This window comes from Mandrillus leucophaeus, unplaced genomic scaffold (genome assembly GCF_000951045.1).
Source record: "Mandrillus leucophaeus isolate KB7577 unplaced genomic scaffold, Mleu.le_1.0 Scaffold157, whole genome shotgun sequence".
Lineage (NCBI taxonomy): Eukaryota > Metazoa > Chordata > Mammalia > Primates > Cercopithecidae > Mandrillus > Mandrillus leucophaeus.
In genome coordinates this window covers 5,377,509-5,403,853 of record NW_012101554.1, presented here as the reverse complement: position 1 = coordinate 5,403,853, position 26,345 = coordinate 5,377,509, and the positions used below count along the sequence as shown (strand labels likewise).

At 43.7% G+C, this 26,345-nt stretch overlaps 2 protein-coding genes across 7 annotated transcripts in view; one reads left to right on the top strand and one right to left on the bottom strand.

The window, feature by feature from the left end:
• Positions 1-273: 273 nt before the first annotated feature.
• Positions 274-5,720, top strand: ALKBH2 (alkB, alkylation repair homolog 2 (E. coli)). Of its 6 annotated transcripts, none has more exons than XM_011975587.1 (4): positions 274-657; positions 967-1,389; positions 3,704-3,902; positions 5,397-5,720. In XM_011975587.1, the coding sequence occupies exons 2-4, from the start codon at positions 1,110-1,112 to the stop codon at positions 5,701-5,703; spliced, it is 786 nt and encodes a 261-aa protein (XP_011830977.1). In that variant the 5' UTR covers positions 274-657; positions 967-1,109; the 3' UTR covers positions 5,704-5,720. The 6 variants fall into 6 exon arrangements, with proteins under 6 accessions (XP_011830977.1, XP_011830980.1, XP_011830979.1 ...); XM_011975589.1 differs by having other exon boundaries at positions 420-554; positions 1,109-1,389; XM_011975588.1 differs by having other exon boundaries at positions 420-657; positions 1,109-1,389.
• A 165-nt stretch (positions 5,721-5,885) lies between these two features.
• USP30 (ubiquitin specific peptidase 30) overlaps positions 5,886-26,345 on the bottom strand; it is a 33,802-nt gene continuing 13,342 nt past the window's right edge. Inside the window, exons 4-13 of the mRNA XM_011975585.1 lie at positions 26,004-26,107; positions 21,955-22,053; positions 21,312-21,357; positions 19,830-19,924; positions 12,490-12,549; positions 11,882-11,968; positions 11,159-11,239; positions 10,840-11,059; positions 8,841-8,961; positions 5,886-8,237 (exon numbers count right to left, since the gene is read on the bottom strand). Of these exons, the coding sequence (XP_011830975.1) occupies positions 7,973-8,237; positions 8,841-8,961; positions 10,840-11,059; positions 11,159-11,239; positions 11,882-11,968; positions 12,490-12,549; positions 19,830-19,924; positions 21,312-21,357; positions 21,955-22,053; positions 26,004-26,107 (1,178 nt within the window). The 3' untranslated portion in view covers positions 5,886-7,972. The remainder of the gene's footprint in view (positions 8,238-8,840; positions 8,962-10,839; positions 11,060-11,158; positions 11,240-11,881; positions 11,969-12,489; positions 12,550-19,829; positions 19,925-21,311; positions 21,358-21,954; positions 22,054-26,003; positions 26,108-26,345) is intronic.

Sequence of the window (26,345 nt, the reverse complement as noted above, 5' to 3'; positions counted from 1 at the left end):
CCGTCATCTCCTCAGGTGCCCTCATGACATAGGTGCTGTAGTCCCCACTTCACAGATGAGGCAGCTTAACCCCAGAGAGGTTAAGTGATCTGTGGAAGGCCATACAGCCAGGGCGGAGGAGACAGAAACAGAAGCCACGATATCCGACTACAGAACTTCTGCTCCCACTCGCGACAATATACTGGTGGCCCAACGCCCTTTCCGGACACCAAAGTAACCCCCAGTGAGAAGTAACACCAAGCCACGCTTCTCACCCCAGCCGTGATCCTCAACAGTGGCCGAACAGATGATCAACTGGGAAGCGGTAGTGCTTGCCACGCACGGGGAGGGCCGGCAGGTGGCACCAGAGGGCCGCCCGGCTGCTCGCTTTGCGCCCTTGCCGGCAGTAGTTCCCAGCGTGCTCCGGAAGTGACGCGACTGATTCGCGGGGGCGCGTCTTTCCCACCCTCAGGGCCCCCGGGTTGCCTGCGGGATTCAGAGCAGCGCCGGAGAATTCTGGAGCATTCTTGCCACCCCCACCCTACGCATGTGTTGCAGTGATACAAGAATTTGGCGTGCGGTTTACCCGTGTTTAACCTCTTTGCGTCTCGTTTCTGAATCGTATCCACTTGAGCATCACTAGACTGATCTATTTTAACAGTGGTGGGGGGCAGCGAGGTCAGTTACGGGTCCCTCCTCCTTAAAGGGGTGGACAGTTGACTTTGGGCAAACCCCTTCCCCTCTGTGGGCAACAATTTCCCCTTCTGCAAAATGAGGGTTTGGGTTGTAGTTTCTAAGTTTAGCTGTGGCATGCGAATTCCCAGGAGGTAGTTCTTTAAAAATTCAGGTGCTCGGGCGTGGAGTGCAGACCTCTGGGTTTTTGCAGGCTAGCCAGCTGATTTTGATGCACAGGTGGACGTGGGAGACCCTGGATCAGATTGTCCCTAGGGTCCCTTCCGGCTTTAACATCTTCTGCTTCATTTTTAGGACGTGGTTTTAAACTTGAAAATGTGAAACTAGAAATGTTGCTGTGAGACCCCCTGGACAAACAGATTTTTACACTGGGGACAGAACTTGAGCAGTCTGTCTTGGCCTCGCCACTGACGTCCCTTTTTTCCTGTGGGGACAGGATGGACAGATTCCTGGTGAAAGGGGTTCAAGGGGGCCTTTTGAGGAAGCGGGAGAAGCAAGAGCCGACTGGAGAAGAGCCAGCTGTGTTGGGAGGAGACAAAGAAAGCACAAGGAAGAGGCCCAGGAGAGAGGCCCCGGGGAATGGAGGACACTCAGCAGGCCCCAGCTGGCGGCACATTCGGGCTGAGGGCCTGGACTGCAGTTACACGGTCCTCTTTGCTAAAGCTGAGGCAGATGAGATTTTCCAAGAGTTGGAGAAAGAAGTAGAGTATTTTACAGGTAAGCGGGGGGGGGGTGGGTGGGTGTGTGTGTGTGTGTGCGCGCGCGCACTGAGGACTTGTTTGGTGCAGTTAATGATCTTACGTTTGGAGAAATCTGAACTCAGGATCCATTATTTACTGATGGGTTCGCTAATGGATTCATCCAATATTCTCTGAGCACCTCTAGGCTAAGCCCCTTAGGTGCGTAGGACATAAACTTGCAAAAAAAACTGGATTGCTTGTCCACTAGAAGCTGACAGATGACTTGAGTAAATCTCCACTTGGCTACTGATGAGCATCTTCTGGGAAACTTTACAAAACAAAGTAAATAAACGTGCTGGGTTCCACTGCAGAGCACTTCAGTCAGAATCGCTCCGAGGACAGGCTGACCACTTGCGTGTTTAAAAAGCTTCCAGGTGATTCTCATGGGCAGAAAGAGTTTGAGAATCACTGGTCTTATAGGAGAGATGGCAAATAACCAGGTAATTTCTCCACACCAGTGGTTCTCAGAGTCACCCGGTGGACTTGCTGTTGGCAGGGCTTGGATTGCTGAGCCCTACCCCTGTGGTTTAGTTTAGTTTCTAAGGAGATTCCAGGTGCTGCTGGTGCTGCTGGTCTGGGGAACACACGTTGAGAACCACAGCTCTATCCTGTAATGAGGGCACAAGGATCTGGCAGAGAGGCATAGAAAAGCCCACAGGAGGCCAGGTGCGGTGGCTCATGCCTGTAATCCCAGCACTTTGGGAGCCCGAGATGGGTGAATCACTTGAGGTCAGGAGTTTGAGACCAGCTTGGCCAACATGGTGAAACCCCATCTCTACTAAAATACAAAAAAAAAAAAAAATTAGCTGTGCGTGATGGTGCATGCCTGTAATCCCAGCTACTCGAGAGGCTGAGGCAGGAGAATCATTTGAACCCGGAAGGCAGAGGTTGCAGTGAGCCGAGATCATACCACTGCACTCCAACCTGGGCAACAGAGTGAGACTGTGTCTCAAAACAAAACAAAAAACGAAAGCCCACAGGCCAGGCATGGTGGCACACACCTGTAATCCCAGCTACTCTAGAGGCTGAGGTGGGAGGATCACTTGAGGCCAGGAGTTCAAGTCCAGCCTGGGCAACATAGTGAGACCCCCTCATAGGTTTATTATTTTATGTTTTGAGACAGGGTTTCACTTTGTCACCCAGGCTGGAGGGCTGGAACACGATCCTGGCTCACTGCAGCCTCATCCGCCTGGGTTCAAGTGATTCTCCCACCTCAGCATCCTAAGCAGCTGGGATCACAGATGTACACCACCAAGCCTGGATAATTTTTAAATTATCCATAGGTCTCACTGTGTTACCCAGGCTGTTAATTGAACTCCTGGCCTTGAGTGATCCTCGCCTCGGCCTCCCAAAGTGCTGGGATTGCAAGCATGAGCCAGCACGCCTGGCTCGCCGTCTCTTTAAAAAAAGAAATGCCCACAAGAGACCCTAGCCATGTGAGCCCCATCTTTCATGGGGTTACACGCCCTTAGTCCCTACAGTTGACAAAGCCATCCTAGCCTGTAAACTAACGTTACCGTGCTCCACTTTCAGCTTCTTTATTCTCCCTTTACTGTAGTTAAGGCAGTTAAGTTACAATGTTCACTAAAAAAATGGCCCAGGGCCATGTTTCTCTCCTTGTAGGACAAGAGTCAGTGTTCTTACATGAACATTTGGGGCAGTTGGCTTGGTGCAGTGGTGCACACCTGTAATCCCAGCACTTTGGGAGACTGAGGCAAGCGGACCACTTGAGCCCAGGAGTTCAAGACCAGTCTAGGCAACATGGTAAAACTCTGTGTCAACAAAAAAATACAAAAAATGTTAGCCGTGCATGGTGGCGTGCCCGCGTGGTCCCAGCTACTCAGGAGGCTGAGGCAGGGGGACTGCTGGAGCCCTGGAGGTGGAGGTTGCAGTGAGCTTACAAAAAAGTTAGCCGGGCATGGTGGCATACCTCTGTCGTCTCAGCTATTCAGGAAGCAGAGGCGGGAGGATCACTGGAGCACAGGAGGTGGAGGTTGCAGTGAGCTGAGATTGTGCCACTGCACTCCAGCCTGAGTGACACAGGGAGACCCTGTCTCAAAGAAAGGAAAACAAAAAAAGGAAAATTTGGGGCAAGCCAAAATGATGATTGAGGAGGGGTTTAAATTGCGTGGAATGACGGGGAAATGTTATTCCTGACTTCCCTTTCAATCTTGAATACCCAGGGAGCATGTATGTGGGGCACTGGATTTCTGATGGTGGCAGTTGGGGGGCCATCTGGATTTCTAGAGGGGAGTCGAGTGGAAAGGAACTGCCATGTTTCCTCTGCACAGGGGCGCTGACCAGGGTCCAGGTATTCGGGAAGTGGCACAGTGTGCCCAGGAAGCAGGCAACGTACGGCGACGCTGGGCTGACCTACACATTTTCAGGCCTCACGCTGTCTCCAAAGCCCTGGATCCCAGTTCTAGAGCGCATCCGGGATCGCGTCTCTGGGGTGACTGGACAGACCTTCAACTTTGTGCTCATCAACAGGTGACACCCTGTCTGTTTAGTGGACTCAATGTTACAAGTCTTCTGTCTCCTCCAAAAGGAAGTGTTTAGGGTTCCACCCTATTTGGTTCATTGGTACAAATCATTTCTTAGTACACCGGGGCTCTAGGAGTGGAACAGTGCCAGCGCTCGGTCTTCCTGGAGCTCATCCCAGAGGAGGAAGTGAGAGGTTATTAACTCCTGAACAAACAGCTGAATGAGACAATTTCTTCTGGTTTTTTTGTTTGTTTGTTTGTTTGTTTGTTTTGAAACAGGGTTTTTCTATGTTGCCCAGGCTTAGTCTGAAACTCCTGGACTCAAGCGATCCTCCCACCTCGGCCTCCCAAAGTCTGGAATTGCAGGCGTGAACCACTATGCCTGACCCTAGACAATTTCAGACAGTGATAACCATCTTGCGAAAAACAGGCCGATTTGACTGAGAATGGCTGAGAGGTTTGCGATTAGGGCCAGGTTTCTCAGTGGCAGCACTGTGGACATTTTGGGCCCAGTCATTCGTTGTTTGGGGCTGACCTGTGCCTTGTGGGATGCTGAGCACATCCCTGGCCTCCATCCACTAGATGCAAGTAGTGTCCCCCACCCCCCAATACCTGTCCCCTGGGGCAGAATCACCCTGGCGGAGAACCCTGGGTGGGTTTAAGGGAAGGTCACTTTAGATGGGGTGGTTAGAGGAGGGCTGAGGCAGTGTGTTTGAGCTGATAACTAAATGGAGAGTGCCAGCCACAGACATCTGGAGGGAGAGCAGAGGGACTCTGGAGTGTCTGTGAAGCAAAAATCCTGCAGGATGGCCAGAAAGCAGTGAATGAGGGAAAGAAGGGGATGACATGAGCTCAGAGGTGGGCAGAGGCCAGGCTGGGCCGAGTATGGCCTTTAAGTGCAGGGTGAAATCATGTGATAAAGGTTTACATAGACTGGCCACGGGAACTACAGTAAGATACGATTTTGGCTTTGGATGTCTTCAGTTTTAAAGCACATGAACTGGCCGGGTGTGGTGGCTCATGCCTATAATCCCAACACTTTAGGAGGCTGAGGAGAGTGAATTGCTTGAGCCCGAGTTCAAGACCAGCCTGGGTAATATGGTGAAAACATTTCTACAAAAGAAAAAAAATTAGGTGGGGTGGTGCATACCTGTAGTCCCAGCTACTTGGGAGGCTGAAGTGGGAGAATCACCTGAGCCCGGGAGGCCAAGGCTGCAGTGAGCTATGATTGTGCCACTGCACTCCAGCCTGGGTGACAGAGCGAGACCCTCTCAAAAATAAGTAAATAATAAATAAGTCACATGAACAAATAGGTCAACAGACCCCTTCAGGGTTGGCTTATCTTAGAGTCTGCTGTGGACTTCCAGCCCTCGCAGAAACAACAGCAGGTACAGCCGTGCACAGAGCGCCATTTCACACTGTGAGGAAACGAGGGCTGGCTGTGCTGGTGAGTTTCAGGAGAGGGTGGTTTTTATGCACTGTGCTTGTTTTCTCATTGCAGGTATAAAGATGGCTGTGACCACATCGGGGAGCACCGAGATGATGAAAGAGAACTGGCCCCTGGGAGCCCCATCGCCTCTGTCTCCTTTGGTGCCTGCAGAGACTTTGTCTTCCGGCATAAGGATTCCCGTGGGAAAAGCCCCTCCCGGAGGGTGGCGGTGGTCAGGCTGCCGCTGGCCCACGGGAGCTTGCTCATGATGAACCACCCGACCAACACACACTGGTACCACAGTCTTCCCGTGAGAAAGAAGGTTCTGGCTCCACGGGTCAATCTGACTTTTCGTAAAATTTTGCTTACTAAAAAATAAAAACGTTTTTAACGGTTTTTCGCTTTTATCTTTCCCTCTGGACTCTAAGAGGGAGCTGGTGTTTCCCTTACCAACAGGGAACACAGAAAGGTTTAAAGCACAGGACTTGTTATGTAACAGTGCAGAATTCAGAAAGACGATGTTTGTAACAGATCAGTGCATTACACCAGGTGACTGTTTTCCTAACAAAATGATGATTTTATTGCTATAATACACAGCAGATACAAAAGTACCTTTAGCAAATACATAAGTCAGCAGTTATTATGGCAAAACCACTAGTTTAACTTAGATCTTCCCCAAGAGAAGCTACTTACTTTGAAAATAACTTAAAACTAGAAATCAGATTATTGGGCTGCTGCTTAATGCATAATAATTTACAAAATGAAGAAGTCAGGTTAAAAGGCTTTGCACAGGTATTGTTCACATTTATAGCCTTGGCTCAAACCCTGGCCTCTCACCAAAGACAGATCTGCTTATAGCTGTACGTTCCAAGGCTCAGCTGCTTTTCTCCATCTTTCTTTAATGGTAGATTTCAAAAAGTAAGCAGTGGCAGAACAGCAATTACTTAAAGCTACAGCTTTGCAGTACACTTTAAGGTCACATGATTTGGGCATTTGTTCCACCAGACTTGGGTAAAACAAGTGTGTTCATTTCAACATCAAAGCCAAGGTCTGCATCGGGTGAGTGCAGGACGGACCATACAGTTCAAGCTGCCCCTTGCACCCCAACGCCCAGAGCCTGGAGAGCCTGTACAGTATATTCTGTGGACAGTGAGAGTTACTGAGTCCTCAGGGTGCAGCCTGGGCCCAGTAGAAGAGTGACCATCTGGGCTTCCTGCACGGTGAGCTGCTGCCAAGGCACCGTTTGGTGTGTCCTCCAGCTCGCCCCCAGCAGAGGAAGCACAGGTCTTAGCCTAACCTCAGATGACCTTTTGGATAGGTCTGATTCCAGTCTTACCTCTGATGAGTCGGTTTGAATTTGGATCTATTTTTTTTAATTAAAAATCTAGTTAAAACAGGTACTACTGTGTCATCAAAATTCCTGTGGCCCTGGGCTGCATTCAGAGACTTATCCAAAAAGGGAAGAAAGTGCTCAATATATACTTTTTGTATTAGGCTACTGGAAATGAATAAATTCAGAATATGAACCTAGAGCAACATACAATACTAGATGCCACCTGTAGTTACATGTTTTTAAAAAGTCAAAAGCTGCTTTCTTCTTTTCGTGAAAAGGGCTGAACTTTGGTGTCATCAAATCTAACCCTTCACAAATGAGGAAACTGAGGTTCAGAGAGACTGCAGCCCCAAGGTCAGCCCTTCCTTCCTAAGCCCGCTGTCAACTCAGGGCAGGGATTGTCTTTTTATACAGCCCCAAGTTACTACCTGTAAACCTTAAGAGCTCTGTATGGGGAATAAATAAACAGACGAAAGTAACCATTTACAGTGGATCCTTGTGTAAGAAAGAGTTTTCCACAGAGCAGAGGAATCAGGTGTTGCAAAGATATAGCTCAGGTCTGGCTATTCACAGAGTTTTATAATACAGTGTAATTACATCTCAGTCCAATATACAAAAGATAAAAGCAACAAGTAAGCTTTTCACTTATAACCGACAAAGTAGTGAAAGAGTTTCCCCAGGGGGGCAGATTTGGCAGATGAGCCTTTACTCCATAGAAAGAAGTGGAAGATTAGAAAAGGCATAGAAAAAGGAAAGTGTTCTTTAGGCATCTTTCACCTGTTCTCTCGCTATCCTTTTGAGTAGCCTGGAGGGAATATTTCAGAATGGATGTGCTATAAAAGCAATCGAAAGTGAAAGGCACTTTTTCTTCTAAATTGTTGCCTTTAATAATTTCATTAATTCTTGTCAACAATTTTTATGGGCCTGCTTATTAAAAATAAAAGATCTGGGTGGAAACGCTGATTACACAAAGGTGCTTCCCCTCTGAGAACACCTAACATTACAATATGAAAACGGTGGCTTCAAGAATCTGCATTCTTTTAATGACCTGTATCAGATGAGTAAAAAGACACTCCAGACATCATGAATGCTTTCTTAATACAACAGTACCTTCTACACACATGAACAGAGCTGTTCAGGGAGCCTGATTTGGTATGAATTGGGGCTGGCTCCCAGGTGGAGCCTGCTCTCAGAACACACCGGAAAGCTGGAAGGCTCCAGTGCGGCTGCTTGCACACACAACAGTACAGTTTTACTTTTTTCCCGGACAGTGTGAAGACAGTGCCATCAGCTCTAGCCTTGCAGGAGGGCGAAGTCATTCTTCAGACTTGTACTCCTGGCTCTGGTGTTGCATCCTGGAAAGGACGCGCTCATAGAACAGCAGGTAGGCGCTGGAGGACAGGACCTCCTGCAGGCTGGCCTTGCGGACAGTGTCATCGGAGACCCACAGCCACTGGTTGCTGGTTGAGAGAGGGTTCCTGGCCGAAGGTGGGGACCGTCGGTAAGTGACAAAGTGTCCAGAGTGCATGTCTCCATGGTGGACGACAACTGCCATCAGCCGGAAGAGGTATGTGGAGGAGCTGAACGATAGGAACACGTCAGGGGTTTACAATTTTAACAAAAAAGACTTTATAGGCAAAAACGAAAGAATCCTAATGTTAAATAGGGGATCAATACAATAGTAAGTCCATACCACCGAATGCTACACAACTATTAAGATACAGATCTGTATTTACTGACATGGCAAGATGTACATTCTATGAGTATATGTATATTGTATATATGTGTATGTTTGTATCAAATGAGTGTATTTGTTTATGTATACTGTATGTATGTGTGTTCACATACCCACATATGACTTTATGAGTGCGTGACCCTAAATGTTTAATTGGCTATCTCTAGGTGGTATCCCAAGAAATTTTATATTTTCTTTATATTTTATACATACACACATATATATACACATACATATGCATATGTAAATTTTATGTACTTTAAAAATTCTTAGTTTAAAAGTTATTTCCATTTTGAACAAAAATAAATAAGAATGTATAATCATGAAACTTCACCTTAAAATGAAAAATAAACCTCTACATATTCCTGAATTCATTTCTGTGAAAAGCTAATTTTCGAAGCTAAGAGTAGTGGTAGCTCTAAGATGGGGCCTGTAAAGGGCAGCTCACCTGTAGTCGGGAACAACCGGGAGAGGGAAGGGCATCGGTGCGGACAGTGTTGGTAATAAAGATGGGGAGCAGGCGCCATTCATAAAAATCTGTGTTTTGGGGGCCCCTGGCTGATTCAGAACTGCAAGAGAAAAAGGCCCGAGTCAAAGAAAATAAGCAGTGGCTCTGTAAACAAAGCCTGGTTTTGATTACCTTGAAAGTTAACTCCCCATAATGCTACAAAGAAAAAAATATATTTCATTTGGTATTATATAGATTCATAAAATAATCTGCCCTTTATCCTTGATCTCAAATAGGGATAATCTGTCTTAATGCCAAATAGGACAAGTGTATCTAGCTCCAGCTTTATGGCTAGCCTGGGATCTTTGAGCTCCTAGCCCTGTTTGCTAATGGCATGTATCAAAGTTAATCAGTAGCTAATTTACTGGCTTTTGACCTAAACCAAAGTTTCTCAACATGGCACCAGACGGTTTTGGCTGGATCATTCTTTGTTGCGGGGCCTGTCCTGGGCATCAGAGGATGTTGAACAGCATTCCTGGCCTTTACCCAGTAGCACCCCTCCCCTAGCAGTGACAACCAAAACTGTTACCAGACATTGCCCAATGTCCCTCGGGCAGCAAAACTCCTCCAAGTTGAGAACCACTGATCTAAGCATTCTATTTTCTTTAATTCTGTCAGTTTCTAAGGAATACCAACATGTAACAGCATTAATACATGTTTATGGGTATACATAAGATATTTAAGGCCATATTTACATGTCTTTTCCTTTCAAGTGTGATTTTTGGGGGCTGTTACATACCAAGTAGTTTACTGATGACTTTTTTTTTTTAAGACAGGATCTTGCTCTGTTGCCCAGGCTGGAGCACAGTGGCGTGATCAGAGCTCACTGCAGCCTCAAACATCTGGGTTCAAGCAATCCTTCCACCTCAATCTCCCAAACTGCTGGGACTACAGGTGTGAGCCACCACGACTGGCCCTACTGCTGGCATCTTTAACCATAGCCAGCACACTCTCAACATTAGTAAACCTGCACCCCAGCCCAGGAGAGGGGGAAGGTGGGGTGCAGAGGTCTTTGATTTAAAACCAGGGCTAAGGGCTGAACCTGAGTCTGTCCCCTACCTCATCTCTTTTCGATGTTAATTTAGTGACTTGATGAGAAAGAGGAAAGCACAATCTCCCTGACATGATGAGGTGTCGGGCCATGCAACTGTGGTCACAAAAAGAACAAAAGGACTAAGGGACCCTAAATAGGAAAGTATGGGGTGTGAGACGATCCTGACCTAACTGGGGGCGGCAGGCAGGTGGTGAGTTCAGGCTGAGAGCCCTTCAAGTGAGTGGGTTTTCCTCATTTCTAACTCTAAAGAGCTCAGTGTGTCACTAGAGACACCTTTAGAAAATGGACCAACATGGCATTCTAGGGCCAGTTCTCCCGTGCGGTGTTTGCCCTTGGACCAATCATTCAACCCCATGGAGCCTCCACGTTCTCATCAGTAAGACCAGGGGTGATAATAGCTACCTGGCTTAACTGAGACCTCAGCTGAGGGCAGTAATGGAATCAGATACATAATTCAGTACAGAAGTCACTTCAGCCCCCAGAAGAGGTTTGGTGATCTTTAGCCAGGACATGTCCTCCCCACATTTCCTGTACTGACAGGAAATGACACCAAAAAAAGAAAAAAAAATTCACTGAAATGATGTGAGCCAATGATTATATCATTTAGTGGAAAGATCAGAAGACAAGACTGCAATTTTAAGCGTTTCTCTCTGTACTTTTTCATCTGTAATATGGTTTCAAAAACCATACATCTCTCTGCTACATAATTTTAACCTCTTCTAAGAAATCTTCCCTCTTCCACCCCCAATCCTGCTGTTCTCAAGAGTTTAAGCAACCATTGTACAAGCCTTGTGCTCATGTCATAAGGGACCCAGAAGGTGGTGACGCCAAACTGCTTTTCTCTGTGCTGAAAATTCCTGCTGCATCGGCTCCTCGTGCACACACCTGGCGTGGGGGCTCCCGGCCCATCCTGCAGCTCCAGTGTAGGCCCTGGGTTCTTGTTCAGTTTAGGGTTGTGTTGACTAGGTTTATGTCCAAGGAGGTGGTACTTGTAAATGTCCATCATCAGGAACTCATTGAACTGCACGTGCTCGTGCCGCTTCAGAGGCGTGCCGTGACTGGACCAGCTCAGCCGCTGTAGGTGGATGCACAGACACTGAGGGAGCTGCGGGTGGAAGAGAAACCGGGAGAACTGAGTTGTTTCAGCAGCAGGACACACGGAGTCCTCAAAACAAAACCAACAGGGTGTGTGGTGTGGGCTCACCTTCCCTAGTTTTAACTGTTTAACAAAAGTAGTCCTCTGATGTTCCACCTTTTCCCCATTCAACGTTCCCTTGGCTTCAATCTGAAATAAAAGAAACATTTCTCTGCAGAAATGCCTAAAATAGGACAGCTTGGGAGTGCTGCAGACAACAGTGGTGTTATAGCGGCACACAGTTGGCACTTGACTGCTACCTGCTGAAATGAATTCAGCTGCCCAGTTATTTGTGAATTGTTTTCCCTGATCTCTCTTAGTCATTAAATAACAGAAACAGTGGAGGGAAGAGAACGTGAAGAGCGAACATTGATGCTCTGACACTGGCATGTCATCTATTAATTGTTCTCGGTCTTCAAAAATTCTGTTCCATACAGTTCCTCTTGAGTCAGAGGGGAAAACTCAGTTACTTAGGGGAGTCAGGCAGGTAGCACAGGTTAAAAGAAAGGGTGCAAAACAAATGGGACTGGAAGCAACTGCAGCAAACTAGAGAGGGCATTTCTCATCTCAGCATGACAGTTTATTCTTTAAACACTGTGCATGAAACAAAACTCATCTGGGAAAGAGATTTGGTCCATGAGCGGCCAATGTCCAAAGCAAGTTAGGGAGAAGTAGAAGTGGCTGAAAAGACCCACTGGGTACAGTCAGAAGAGCTCAGGGTCAGTGGTGTGAGAGGTGCTACATCAGCACACACAGACCAGCTGGGAATGACATTTGGGGTTCAATGCATACCTTTGTACAGTTGTCACACACGACATCCCGCACTGATTCTGATGAGATGAAGTGGTGAAGGCAGTGGTCCAGGGTCAATGGGTGACCCTACAGCATGAGAAGAAGAAAATTACTACAATTCAAAGGACAGCTATACTGAAACTGTTAGCAGATGGCAGTGTGAAGACCAGAACTTTATTTTGATGTATGCAGGCAATAAAGTTTTATAGTCACAACTGGATGTTTCCTGGACAAACATGGGACTCAAAGCTCCCCAGACTGCTATTATGGACAGATTCTAGAGCATGAGGATGTAACTGCACGAACTTGTGGACTTCCATGCTGTTTTAGGTATCTTTGAATTTGAGGTTAATGTCTGTGTGTGTGTGTATTCAAAAAGCCAAAATTTCTGGAGCAAAAGAAAAACCATTCATTATCCTCCCTCCCATAATCATGCCACATATTAAAGTTAACATGGGGTTCAACCAACCATGTATCTGAGTTAACATGGGGTTCAACCATGTATCTGAATTACACATAGTGCCTGAGCCACATAAAATGCCTCAAAACCCTTTCAGATTAAAATGTCTCTATAACAGACTCCAAATAAACCATAAATCAGTACATACCCATGTGGCGGCTGGAATACTTAGTGAAAGGCTATCAAAGGTATCAAATCGAACAGGACTCTGAAACAAATATTGCAGAAAATCCAGAAAAGATTTAGGCTTAGTTCAAAGTTTTAAAGATGGAAGATATGTGACTATGAAACAGTTTAATATTGAGATGCCCAACATTAACATAGTAAAATATAATGTACTTAGTTAGAATCAAATTCTATTAAAACAACCTTGTACACATAAGAGGTACAATAATACTAAAGAATCGCTTGGAACAACTGAAAGATTAAATACCTGGGCCAGAAATAATTTTGGGATTTTATTTTAAGAAAATAACCATGGGCATAACTACAAGGATATTCATCAATATTATTTATAATAGCAAAAATTTGAATACAGTCAGCATTACTTAACAATGGGGATACAGTCTGAGAAATGCATCCTTAGGTGATGTCATCATTGTGTAAATATCACAGAGCGCACTTACAAAACCTAGATGGTGCATCCTACTACACACCTAGGCCATATGGTCTAGCTACTGCTCCTAGGCTACCAACCTGTACAACATGTTACCGTACTGAATGCTGTAAGCAACTGCAACACAGTGGGCAGGATTTGTGCATCTAAACATAGAAAAAGTACCGTACAAATAAAGTATTATAATCTTACGGGACCACCATCATATATGTGGTTTGTCATTGACCAAAACATCATCATACAGCACATGACTGTAGTTGAAAGTTTTAGCGAATGGTTTAATAAATTATATAGCATGTCCACAGAATGAAACAGTATGTTAAACAAAATGTAGAAGAACGTATGATCATGTGGAAAGATGTTCACATTAGATTATTCATTGCAAAAAAGCAGACGACGAAGTAGGGTGAGACAGTGCCTGCTTTTAGTGATGGCAGAGGCGCTTGGGTAGATTAACCCTCCTTGAGATAACAATTGTAAAGTTTGGAACAAAACAAAACAAAACGGTTTGAATGAACAGAGAGCTACCAAAAGCAGGCAGAAATGGAAAAGAAATAAACTCTTGGAAAAACAGAACTCTGTGGGCGAGATTTGTGTGTTTGTGGCTTTTTTTCCTGGTTGATGTGGTGCTGGGTGGCAAAAAGCAGCATCCTACAGGATTGAGTAGTCAGATGACAGAGTTCAAGAATCAGGGCTGGTGGAGAGACCAGGGTAAATGCCAGGAAGAAAGGAGACACAGAGGGGATGAGCCCCAGAGTTTATACCTAAACTCTGTTCAATTCCAGGGCTGATCCCTGAACCACACGTGCACGGGGGAAACTTCAGGGAGCCTGGCAAAAAGTAGCAGCTGGAAGCTAAAAAAACTGAGCAGAGGTTTTGCCACCCAAGGTAGGGGAGACAGAGTTGAGTTTGAGCCCGGCCAGGTTAACTGCGGGCCAGAAGAAAATTAATTTTTCTTCATAGAAATGTAACAGAATCCCTACTCTCTATGTCTCTACTATGATGTTAAGTATACAATAAAAAATTACTAAACATAAAATACAAAGAAGTCAGCACACAGGACCTCACAGATGCATCATAAATATGCTCAAGGATGTAAAGGAAAATATACAGTGACAGTGAATGAACAAATTGAGAATCTCAGAACAATGGAAACTATTAAAAAGAAGGCAATAGAAATTCTATAACTAAAAACAACAGTGACTACCATGAAAAATTTGTTGCATAGGCAAACAGAGACTGGAGATGAAAAAAGAATCAGGCCAGGTATGGTGGCTCACACCTGTAATCCCAACACTTTGGGAGGCTGAAGTGGAAGGATCACTTGAGCCCAGGAGTTTGGGACCAACCTGAGCAACACAGTGAGACCCTGTCTCTACAAAAAATAAAAAAAATTAGCTGGGTGTGGTGGTGCACACCTGTAGTCCCAGCTGCTCAGGGGGCTAAGGTGGGAGGATAATTTGAGCCTGGGAGGTTGAGGCTGCAGTGAGCTATGATCACATTATTGCAATTCAGCCTGGATGACAGAGCTAAGACCCTGTCTCAAAAAAAAAAAAAAAAAAGAAAAATGAAAAAAAGAGAGAAAAGAATCAGTGAACATGAAGATAACAGAAATGATCTAATTTAAAGAACACACAGAAGAAAGATTGAAGAAAATTGAACAAGACCTCAGTGACCTGTGGGCCAACATTAAGTAAACTAATAAGTGAAAAATGGGCATAAAATCTTTGTTGAAAAAATAATGGCCAAGAATTTTCAAATTTAGTTAAAAAAAAAAAAAAGTACAGATTTAAGAAACTCAGCAACCCCAAACAAGATAAATAAGATAAATACTAAGAAAACCACATCTATACACAGCATGAACAAAAATAAAGAGAAAATTTTGTAAGCAGTATAAGCAGAAGAAAAAAATGACACTTTACATAGAGAAGAATGATATAAATGACACTAACTGAAAAAATGGAGGCCAGAAGACAATAGAACAATGTCCTTAAAATGATGAATTTAAAATAAACCAAAGCAAAACAACGGCAACACTGTCAACCCAAAGTTCTATATCCAGCAAGTACTATTCTTCAAAAATGAAGGTAAGACAAAAACATTTTCATATACATGAAATCTAAGTGTATCCATCACCAGTACACCTATAACAAATGTTGAAAGGATGTTTTTAGGCCAAAAGGGAAAAAAACATAAAATGGATTTTCATCTACATGAAAGACTGAGAACAAGAAAAAAGGTAAATATATTTTTTATATTAATTAATAGAAGCGAAGGTGACTCTTACACACTACTGGTGGCAATGTAAATTGGTGCAGCCTTTTTTTTTTCTTTTTTTTGAGACTGAGTCTCGCTCTGTCACCCGGACTAAAGTGTAGTGGAGCGATCTTGGCTCAATACAACCTTGGCCTCCTAGGTTCAAGCCATTCTCCTGTCTCAGCCTCTGGAGTAGCTGGGATTACAGGCGCCTGCCACCATGCCTGGCTAAGTTTTGTAATTTTAGTAGAGACGGGGTTTCACCATGTTGGCCACGCTGGTCTTGAACTCCTGACCTTGTGATCCACTCGCCTTAGTCTCCCAAAGTGCTGGGATTACAGACGTGAGCCACAGCGCCTGGCTGGTGCAGCTATTATGGAAAATCGTACGGAGGAGGTTCTTCAAAAAGTTAAGAACAGAACTACTGTATGAACTAGCAATACCACTTCCGGGCATATATCCAAAGGAAATGAAATGAAACACACGTAACTCTTTAAAGCAAAAACCATGACACAGTATTGTGGGGTTTATAATGTATGTATAATAGCACAAAGGCTGGGGTAACAGAACTATATTTTTGTAATATTCCAGGATTTTACATGACGAAGTATAATATTAACTCTAAACAGAATGTGATAAGGTAAAATTGCATGATGTAATCTCACACACACACACACACACACACACACACACACACAAACACACAAGAGTAAAGCTAAAAGGCCAACAAAGGTATTAAAACGGAATACTAAAAAGTATTCCATTAACCTGAAAGAAGCCAGTGAAGGAGGAACAGAAGAACAAGAAAAAATGTAAGACAAACAGAAAATAAATGGTAAAATGGCAGACTGAAATCTAATCACATCAATACTTAAACTGAATGTAAATGGACTAAGCATTCCAACTAAAAGACTGTCAAGTTAGATAAAAAAGCAAGACCCATTATATGCTGTCCACAAAGCCACACTTTAAAGGGCTGAAAATAACAGAAAGAAATTACCCAATAAACATTAGCTAGATTAAAAATGAGTCACTCAAATAGACTTCAAGTCAAGGAGTCTTAGCAGAAATGAAGAGGGACAATTTATCATGACAAGATGAGTTAACTCATCATAATACATACGCTTGTATCCAATGACAAAGTTTTAAAAAATTAGCAGAAATAGAGCTAAAGAAAGACAAATTTTAACAAACAAGCAAGAAATAATACCAATATTAAGCAAAATCTTTCAGTAAACAGAGGAGTGAACATTTTCCAGCCTATTTTATGAGGCTAGTATAATCCTTATAACAAAGCCTGACAAAGATATCACAAGAGAAGAAAAGTGTAAGAACCATATTCCTCATAAACATAGATACTAATATCCTTTAGGAAATATTAGCAAATCAAATTCACTAATATATAAAAACAATACAGCATCACCATCAAGTGCGGTTTATCCCAGAAAGGCTGGTTTAACTTAGAAAAATGAATTACTGTAATTCACCATGTTAACAGAATAAATTAATAAAATAAAATATGATCATCTCAATAGATACAGAAAAAAAATGACAAAATTCAATCACTATTAATTACAAAAATTCTCAGCAAACTAGGAACAGAAGGGAAGTTTCTCAGTATGATAAAGGGGTAAACTAAAACCTAAAGCTAATATCATACTTAATTATAAAACACCAAATACTTGCTTCAGAAGATCTGAAACAAAGCAAAGATGTCTGCTATCATCACTCTTATTTAACTTTGTACCAGAAGTCTTAGCCAGGATAATAAGGCAAAGAAAAAAAAAAAGGAATAAATACTGGATTGGAAAGGAAGAACTAAAACTATTTCCATTCATAAGCAACATGACTGTTTACATACACAGAGAATACTAAGGAACATATAACAGAACTTCTATAGCTTCTAGAATAAATGAATGTTTACAAAAATCTCAAATAGAAGGTCAAAATACAAACAGCTGTATGTCTATATACTAGTGGCAAACAATTTGAAAATAAATTTTTTTGATTCCATTTACAATAGTATCAAAGCAATGCAAGGAAAAAAGAGATGAATAGTCAACTTACAGATTACAGTTCCTTAACATATCTTACATATCTTTTAATATGCGAACCTTATTTTTAAAAAGACCATTCAACATATTAGTCTTCAAGGTAATGTCACTCAGAACCGCAATGACACAGCAATCAAAAATCAACAAAATGAAAAGGCAACATATGGAATAAAAGAAAATATTAGCAAACCATATATCTGATAAGAGGTTAATATCCAAAACTGAATACTTGAAATACACTAAGAGAGTGTTTATAAGGAACTCATATGAACCAACAGCAAAAAACAACACAAAACAAAGTAACATAATTAAAAAATGGACAAAGGACATGAATAGACACTTTCCAAAAAAAGACATATAAACGGCCAGCGGGTATATGAAAAGGCACTCAATATCACTAATCATCAGGGAAATGCAAATAAAACCACAAAGAGCTATCACCTCACACCTGTTAGGATGGCTATTACCAAAAAGACAGCATGTGGTCAGGTGCAGTGGCTCATGCCTTAATCCCAGTACTTTTGGAGGACAGACAGGCAGATTACCTGAGGTTGGGAGTTCAAGACCAGCCTGGCCAATATGGTGAAACCTGATATCTACTAAAAATACAAAAGATTAGCTGGGCATGTTGGCATGTGCCTGTAATCCCAGCTACTTAGGAGACTGGGGTGGGAGAATTGCTTGAACCCCGGAGGCGGAGGTTGCAGTGAGCCAAGATGGCACCACTGCACTCTAGCTTGGGTGCGGCAGAGCGAGACTCCATCTGAAAAAAAAAGACAGCATGTAACAAGTGTTGCCGAGGGTGTGGAGAGAAGACAACGCTTGTACACTGTTGGTGGGAATGTAAATGGAAAACAGTATGGAGGTTCCTCAAAAAGTTAAGAATAGAACTACTATATGAACTAGCAATACCACTCCTAGGTATATATCCAGAGCAAATGAAATCAGGATCTCAAAGATATATCTGCAAAACAATGTTTACTGTAGCATTATTCACAATAGCGAAGATATGGAACGTCTAGACAGATGAATGAGAAAATGTGGTATACATGTACAATGGAATATTACTCAGCCATCAAAAAGGAAGTTCTACCATCTGTGACAACATAGATGAAACTGGAGGCCATCTGCTATGTGAAATAAGCCAGATATAGATAAACACTGCCTGATCTCATACCTACATGGAATCTAGAAAAGCCAAACTCACAGAAGCGGAGTACATGGTGGCTGCCGGGGCTGGGGAGGTGGGGAGATGTTGCTCAAAGATGCAAACCTTCCGTTATAAGATGAATAAGTTCTGGAGAGTTAACGTACAGCATGGTGACTACAGTTAATAATACTGTATTGTATTCTTGAAATATACTGAGAGTGTTCTTACCACATATAAGCACAGGTGCACATGCACACACACACACATCAAATCATCACTTTGTACACCCTAAATATATACAATTTTTATTACTGATTAGATCTCAATAAAGCTGGGGGGAAAAGCCACAATTAGATACTACTTTGCACTCAGTAGGATGGCTAGAACCACAATGTCAGACAGGACCTAGAGAGTGGGCTGACATCAAAATGTGGGTGAGGCTGTGGAGAATTGGAACCCCTTGTACACTGCTGGTGGGAATGTAAAATGGCATAGTCACTTTGGAAAACAGTCTGGCAGTTCCTCAAAAGGTTAAACAAAAGAGTTACCATATAAGCTAGCAATTACCCAATTGAAGTGAAAATATATGTCCACACAAAAACTTGTATGTATATGTTCACAGCAACATTATTCATAATAGCCAAAAAGTGTTAACAATCCAAATGCCCATCAACTGATGAATGGAAAAAAAATGTTGTAGATCCATGTAATGCAATATTATTTGGTAATAAAAGGAACAAAGTACTGATTCATGCCACAATATGGAAGAAACATGGAAATATTACGCTAAATGAAAGAAGCCAGACACAAAAAGCCACACATTACATGATTCCATTTATATGAAGTATCCGGAATATGCAAATCCATAGAGACAGAGGTAGATTCATGGTTGACAAGGGGTAGGGGGATGGAAAGGATGGGGAGAGGCTGCTAATGAGTCTGGAGTTTTTTTAGGGGGCAATGAAAATGTGATAAAGTTGACTGATCCCAGAGTCAGTAATGGCTGTGAAAAAATAAAATAAAATAAAATGGATTGGGGTGACAGTTGTACAATTCTCTATTTTTGTATGATGTTGGAAATTTTCCATAATAAAATATTATTTTAAAACCTCAAAAGCAAAGGGGAAAAAACCAGCCCTAGAATCTACTGTGTCCACCATGAGCAAAGACCCAACCACTGGACTCGAGATCCTGCCAATCCACAGTGGGTCTGTTGTCCTTGGAGCAGAAGATGCCATCTGAGGATCAAATGACATGCTGACACTGACCGATGTGGGGTAGTCAGTCCACTAGTGTGCAGAGGCTAGGTAGTCTCTAACACCAGTGACCGATGCCAGCCCACTCTCTAGGTCCTTTTAAGAATCCTAACTTTTGGAAAACCTCATCCAGAAATAACAAGTGTTGGTATTTACCTGGTGTTCACAGTGTTTGCAGACCATATTACTAGTGAGTCTTCCATGAAAAGGATGTTGAGACTTCCAGTGATTGGATGTGGGGTGAGGTGACCCTGGAATGCAAAAAGTTTTTTGATATGTCACTTTTAGCCCTTTGGCACCAAGCTCAACATTCATCTTCCTTTCTAGTATGTCGTAGAAACTCCCTCTTGAGAAAAAATGTTCTTGAAAAGTACATTGAAATAGCTTTCCTCATTGACTTCCATCCAAAAGACATCCCATTCCTTCATAGGAGAATTTACACAGATCTACCTTTACATATGGTTTCTGTATAATGGGTAGAGCCACATTTTAAAAAGGAATTTGTGTTTAATAAAGTCTTTTTACAAACACATGCTTAAAACGTTTGAGATGTCAAAAGAAGGATACCACCAGTGAACATTCCATAAAGTGAGATAAAATCTTCTGAAATAATCAGAATAAGCAAGTTCTGAATAACTAGGCCTTTCTTTGGCTAGAATGGGGTTCAATGGAAAGAACGTAAGTGAGAAACCCAGGCTCTGGAGTCAGGCAGCCCAAGGATCAGCTCTGGCTCTGCTTCTTATTCGCTGCCTGACCTGGGAATGCCTTTCATCTCTGCAAGCCTCAGTGTGCAGAAAATTGGGATAGTTATTATCCCATTAACTCCAGTACCATCAACTTTGTAGAGCTGTTATGAAGCTTAAATGAGATAATGCAAAGCCTGGCAAACAGCATGGGCTCAAAAAATACTTGTTCCTATTACTACACAAAGAAATTAATATGCTAATTTTATTTTTTAAGTCTTTTTTTTTTTTTTGAGACGAAGTCTTGCTCTGTTGCCCAGGCTGGAGTGCAATGGCACGATCTCAGCTCACCGCAACCTCCGCCTCCTGGGGTCAAGCAATTCTCCTGCCTCAGCCTCCAGAGTAGCTGGGATAACAGGCATGCGCCACCACGCCCGGCTAATTTTGTATTTTTAGTAGAGACGAGGTTTCTCCATGTTGATCAGGCTGGTCTTGAACTCCTGATCTCAGGTGATCCACCCGCCTCGGCCTCCCAAAGGCTGGGATTACAGGCGTGAGCCACCGCGCCTGGCCTTAAGTCTTAGAAAACAACAATTTCCTCCTAAGGATGACTTTGGTAACATGCAGTAGAATTTGGCAGCACTGGAAATGCTGAAGACACAACAGATTCAGCTCATTACGTTCTTCCCTGGATCAATTTGAAAAGGTAAAAAGAAAGCCCTTGTTTGAAGTACAAATAAGCCAGTTTCAAGAAAAGTAAGCTGGGCTGGGGTGCAAGGGAACACCAAGAGAATCTATTTAAAGCTATTTCCAAAATACAACTTCCTTTGCAAGCACATCACACTTCAAGCTGGCCTGTATGTCACCAGAAAAAAATATTTTTAACACAAGCAAATTATTATCATATCTTAAAAGTCCACATCTTATGTATTATATTTCAATGGAAAACGGCTACCTCTTGTGCGGCAGGTAATTTGTTTGGGAGTTATTTCTGACTGCTGCTGTAGGGGAAAAAAAAAACAGACTGAAAACCCTGCTATAATCCCTTTTACCACCCTTACCCCACCCCTAAACCTTACAACTTTCTATGTTGATTACACCACTAAAAATCAACTTTTAACAAAGCTCAGGTTTCTAAAGGTAGCCTCAATTAGCCTATCTGGCTGGATACTATGCATATTCTTTCATCAAATGCAATAGAAACATATTTCTTCTCTCCAGAATATTTTCATCCTTACTGTTTAACTTTTATCAACTCCCCCCGATATTTATACTGTTACAGGGAAATGAGGGGTCACTTAGTATTCCTATGGCCCCTGTTCCCCTGTATTAAATAGGAAAAAACAACACATTCTTTCTTCTCAAAGCCAACACAAATTGCAGCAATGAATCATTTGAAAGAGCCTTGACATCCCTAATCAGAGTCACCAACTGCAAAGCATGTAGTTTAAAGACCCTCTCCGGCCTCATTCCTATCACTGATTTTTACTGAATCTTACTTTTGTGTTTAAAGTTGTACAAAGATTACACTTGCCTCTCCTATACTTATCAAATATGCATAAGCTGCACAGAATGTGTTGGAAATATTAATCGTTTACCTCCAGGGAATGCACATCAAACAAATGTGTGACCCGAGGCTGGCGGTCTCGCTCATCTTCCAATGACGAGGTAATGACATGGAATAATTCGTGAGCATCCTGTCAAAAGGCAAAGCACTCTTTAGAGAGGCTGGATGAGGAAAGGGCAAGATCAGAACTACCCACCTCGGGCAGACGCCCTACAGTGAATGTGGGTAGAATTTGCTTTCTACCTTCTCAAGGCCCAGCTCATTAAAGAAAACAGTTATGTCCTAGACACCGTCACGAGTGAAGACCCTCAAGCAAGAGGTCCAGGAGCAGAGAGCAGGAGAGAAAGCCAGGCAGCTGCCTTCACGCCAGCAGTCTCTGAGATAGTTCTGTTTCACTGAGACAGCCTTGACCTCTGCTCCGACTTCAAAAGATTAGGCTTTTTGCTAATTGTGGTAAAATACACATATCATAACATTTATCATCTTAACATGAATGATTATGTGGCATTAAGTACATTCATGTTGTGCAATCATCACCGCCATCCATCTTCAGAACTTTTTCATCTTCCCCAGCTGAAACTCCATACCTGTTAAACACTAATTCCCCATTTTCCTTTCCCCCACCCCTGGCACCCATCATTCTTTCTGTCTCTAGGAATCTGATTACTCTGGGAACCTCACACAAGTGGAATCATACAGTGTTGGTCTTTGTGACTGGCTTATTTTCCTTGGCATAATGTCTTCAAGCCTCACCCATGTTGTAGCATATTGCAGAATTTCCTTCCTTTTCAAGGCTGAATAATATTCCATTGTATGAAAGTTTTGTTTACCTATTTATCAGCTGATAAACACTTGGGTTGCTCCTACCCCTTGGCTATTGCAAATATGCTGCTATTAACCTAAATACACAAATATCTTACTGAGTTCCTGCTTTGTTTGAATTCTTTTGGTTTGTACCCAGCAGCGGGATTGCTGGATCCAATGGCATGGGACTACTCTTGAACATCAACTCAAACGGCCCTCTCCCCAAAAACCCAAGCCATCCCTCACTCTTCCAGGAGTAACGGGGTCACAACACAGGCCCTCTGCTTCTCCTTTGGTGTCCCCTCACACTGCCACCAGAGCAATACTTGAAAAGGCAGACAGTTTTACTCTTCTGCTTTTAGCTTTCCAATGGCTTCCTCTACTAGAGTAAAACCTACCATTCTTATCTGGCCTACAAAGCCCCCAACATTCACAATGTCCTGGCCCCTGGCCTCTTTTGTGTTCCTTGAACACATCCAGCTTATTCCCATTTCGGGTTGTGCTGAGACCTTTGCACAGCTACCTCCTATCCTTCAGGTCTCTGCCAAAAGAGCTCCTCCGCAGGGCATACTCCCCAACCAACTACCCAAAGCTGCCTCTACCCCTCTGAACCCTAGCCCACCCCCAGCCAATTCAGCAGCCGTCCTGAAAAAAGGCCCCTCCTCCAAAATATGCCCTAAATTCCTAAGGACTCTCAGCTCCCCTGCTTCAACCCCAGTCTGAGCCACGCCATCTCGGCCGGATAACTGCAGCGGCCTCCCACGTTTCCTCTCGGCTTGCATTCTTGCCCCTCCAGTCTTCCTTTTTTAACAAGTCAGATCAAACCAGTCCCCAGTTCAAAGCCCTCTAGTGGCTCCCCGCTGCACACACAATAGAAGCCGATACTGCCCATATCCTCCCAGTCCCTGCACAATCTGCTCCCCGCCAACTTCCGCCAGCCCCTCTCCTCCGCAGCCCTCCCCACCCTGGCCTCCCTGCCATTCTCCACAGGTGGCAGCTTTATAACTATCTCCAGACTTACACCCTAGCTTCTTTATCTGTCTAGAATGCTCTGCACCCAGGTGTCCACACACTTCACTCTCTTTTATACTTCTGGTCTCGACTGAAACCTCACCTCCCAAGCGGAGCCTCCCTACCTGGAGCAGTCTTCCCCTGTCGCTTGGCTCCTCCTCCCCTGCCCACCCCTACCCACGCCATGTCACACCAGCTAGTTTCTTGTTAGCATATCCTGAAATTCCCTGCTTACTGTCTGCACCGACCACTGCCTGCTATCCTCATCCCCCACCGGAATACCAGCTCTAAGTGAGCAGGAAAACTCCTGCAGGTCATGTCTGCAGCTACAACTCCATTGCCCTCGACAGGCCCCACCCCAGGCATGAATTCAATAAATACCTATTGCCTATATAAATGAATTCCCTCCTGGGCTATAAAACTGCAGCTGTAGAGTGCAAGTAGAGATTCAAAGATAAATAAGGCAAGGCTCTGGCCCCTGAGGGACCAGGTGTGGCAGCCTAGCTGTTAGCCAGCAGCACACCAGAGCTGCAGCCCTGTATAGATGAACAGGAAGCAGGGGACCTGGAGGAGAATCAGCGCTTCCTGTGAGGCTCAAGTGGGCCCAGGCTTGAAGCAGATCCAAGACACGATGGAGGTGGATCTATAACTTAACCCATGGGTAAGCCATGTAACAACTCGGCCTTGAGGAAAGGGACAGCACTGCAGAGGAGGGGGAGCTTGAATGTGCACTGGAGCACCACACTGTCTTAAATCTTGGCTCTGCCCCTTAAATAGCTGCATGATTCTGGGCAAATCATTCCACTTCTCTGAGCCTCAGTGTTTCCATCTGTAAAATGGGGACAATAGTAAACTCCTTACACGGTTATTGTGATAATAAAATCAGGTAATTTGCATAAAGCAAGCCTTTGGCCCAATGCATCCTCTGAAGCTCTAGCTTTAGACAAAGAAAATAGGTTGATAATCAGGGAAAGTCTGCTCCTGATTGAGTGGATCGCTGATAATACAGATGTGGGCAAGGCCCATGCTGGATGCTCTGGGTACCTTCAAACAGGAAAAGGCCACTGGACAGATGCGCCCACCTCTTTCTCCTGCAGACTACAGCATGGCATGGGCCCTAGATGTGGGCTGAAGATGTCGAAAATACTTCCAAGGAGGGACTGGGACCTAAGTGAGTCCTTGATGGAGAAGTCGGACTTTTAAAAAGTTATCTGATGTCCTTGGTGACTAAATCTCAAAGTTATTCTCTCAGTTTAGGGAAATGTAAAATGTAGATAAATAATTCCAGTTACCAGAGGAGGATTTTAGAAGTATTTTCTAAATAGAAAAACATTGCAACATACAATTGGATTAACTGAGATACATTTTAAGAAAGTATAGATACCACCAGCACCATGTCTAAAAAGTGACCTGTGGCTTCAGAATAAAGCAAAAACAAGAGAACACCTTTAAAAATAAGGGGCGCTACACAGCCTCCCCACCTCCCTTTTCAAAAGTCCCTCAATGCCCCTCATGTCAGCCCCACAGTTTTGGGAGGTCCAAGATGCCGCCTCCCATTTCTCTGGACAGTGGCGGCAGACAACACCTACATGAAGCTGGACAAGGCCATCTTGGAAGTGTGGCTGTGGAGGATGCAGCTGTATGCCACTGGGGGCTAGATTTTTTCATCCCTAGAGCTTCACTCTCTTGGCCTCTGCTTCAGACTTGCTGTTGGTAACAGTGGTCTGGCAGGGAGGAGGGTGGCCAAGTTCCAAAGAAGGCAGCAAAGCTGTAGTTGTGGAAAAGGGAGGTGGGAGTGACTGCATTCGGCCTTGGAATTGCATATGACATTTGCTTGAGGTTTCGGGCCACTTTAAGCCAAGCTTTGAAGATTGATTTTTTTTTAAATTGAGAGTGTGGTCCAGAAAAATCTTACCTAAACCTCTGAGTCTCCAAGATAAAGTCACCTGCCTCTTTCTAAAGAACCCAAGTGTCCCTATCACTTACTGGAGTGCCAAGTCACTTAAGAACTAAAAAGATTTTGCTCTTTGGCAACTGTGTGTTTATGTCCCATCCCCCTAACCTTCTATCTACTGGGTGAAAAACAGCTGTATCTCCCCTCTGATCATGACAGCAGGAACAAAGTTGGTACTCTGGTCCCAGAACACTAAAGCTGTCTAAAATGTCACAGAAATGTACACCGGGGCCAGGCAATTGCAAGGTCAGACCCCAAGTCACTAGGGGAAAGGATTCTCCAAGCTAAACGTGTTCAAATGTTATACTCACCTGTTCTTCAAATGATGAGATCTGCCATCTGTACATTCTTAAGACATCCAATAAGCAGCTTGCATCTAAGACCTCATCATCAGTAACTTCTTGGCAGGACAAGGCTGGAAACAAAAAAGGTAAGACATTAAATTCAGCAGCATCACAACTAACCAGAAAACCTGCACAGTATAACATATCAAAGTTAATTAAAAATTTAAGGACTGCAGGCCGGGCACGGTGGCTCACGCCTGTATTCCCAGCACCTTGGGAGGCTAAGGCAGGCGGATCACAAGGTCAGGAGATTGAGACCATCCTGGCTAACATGGTGAAACCTCATCTCTACTAAAAAAAAAAAAAATT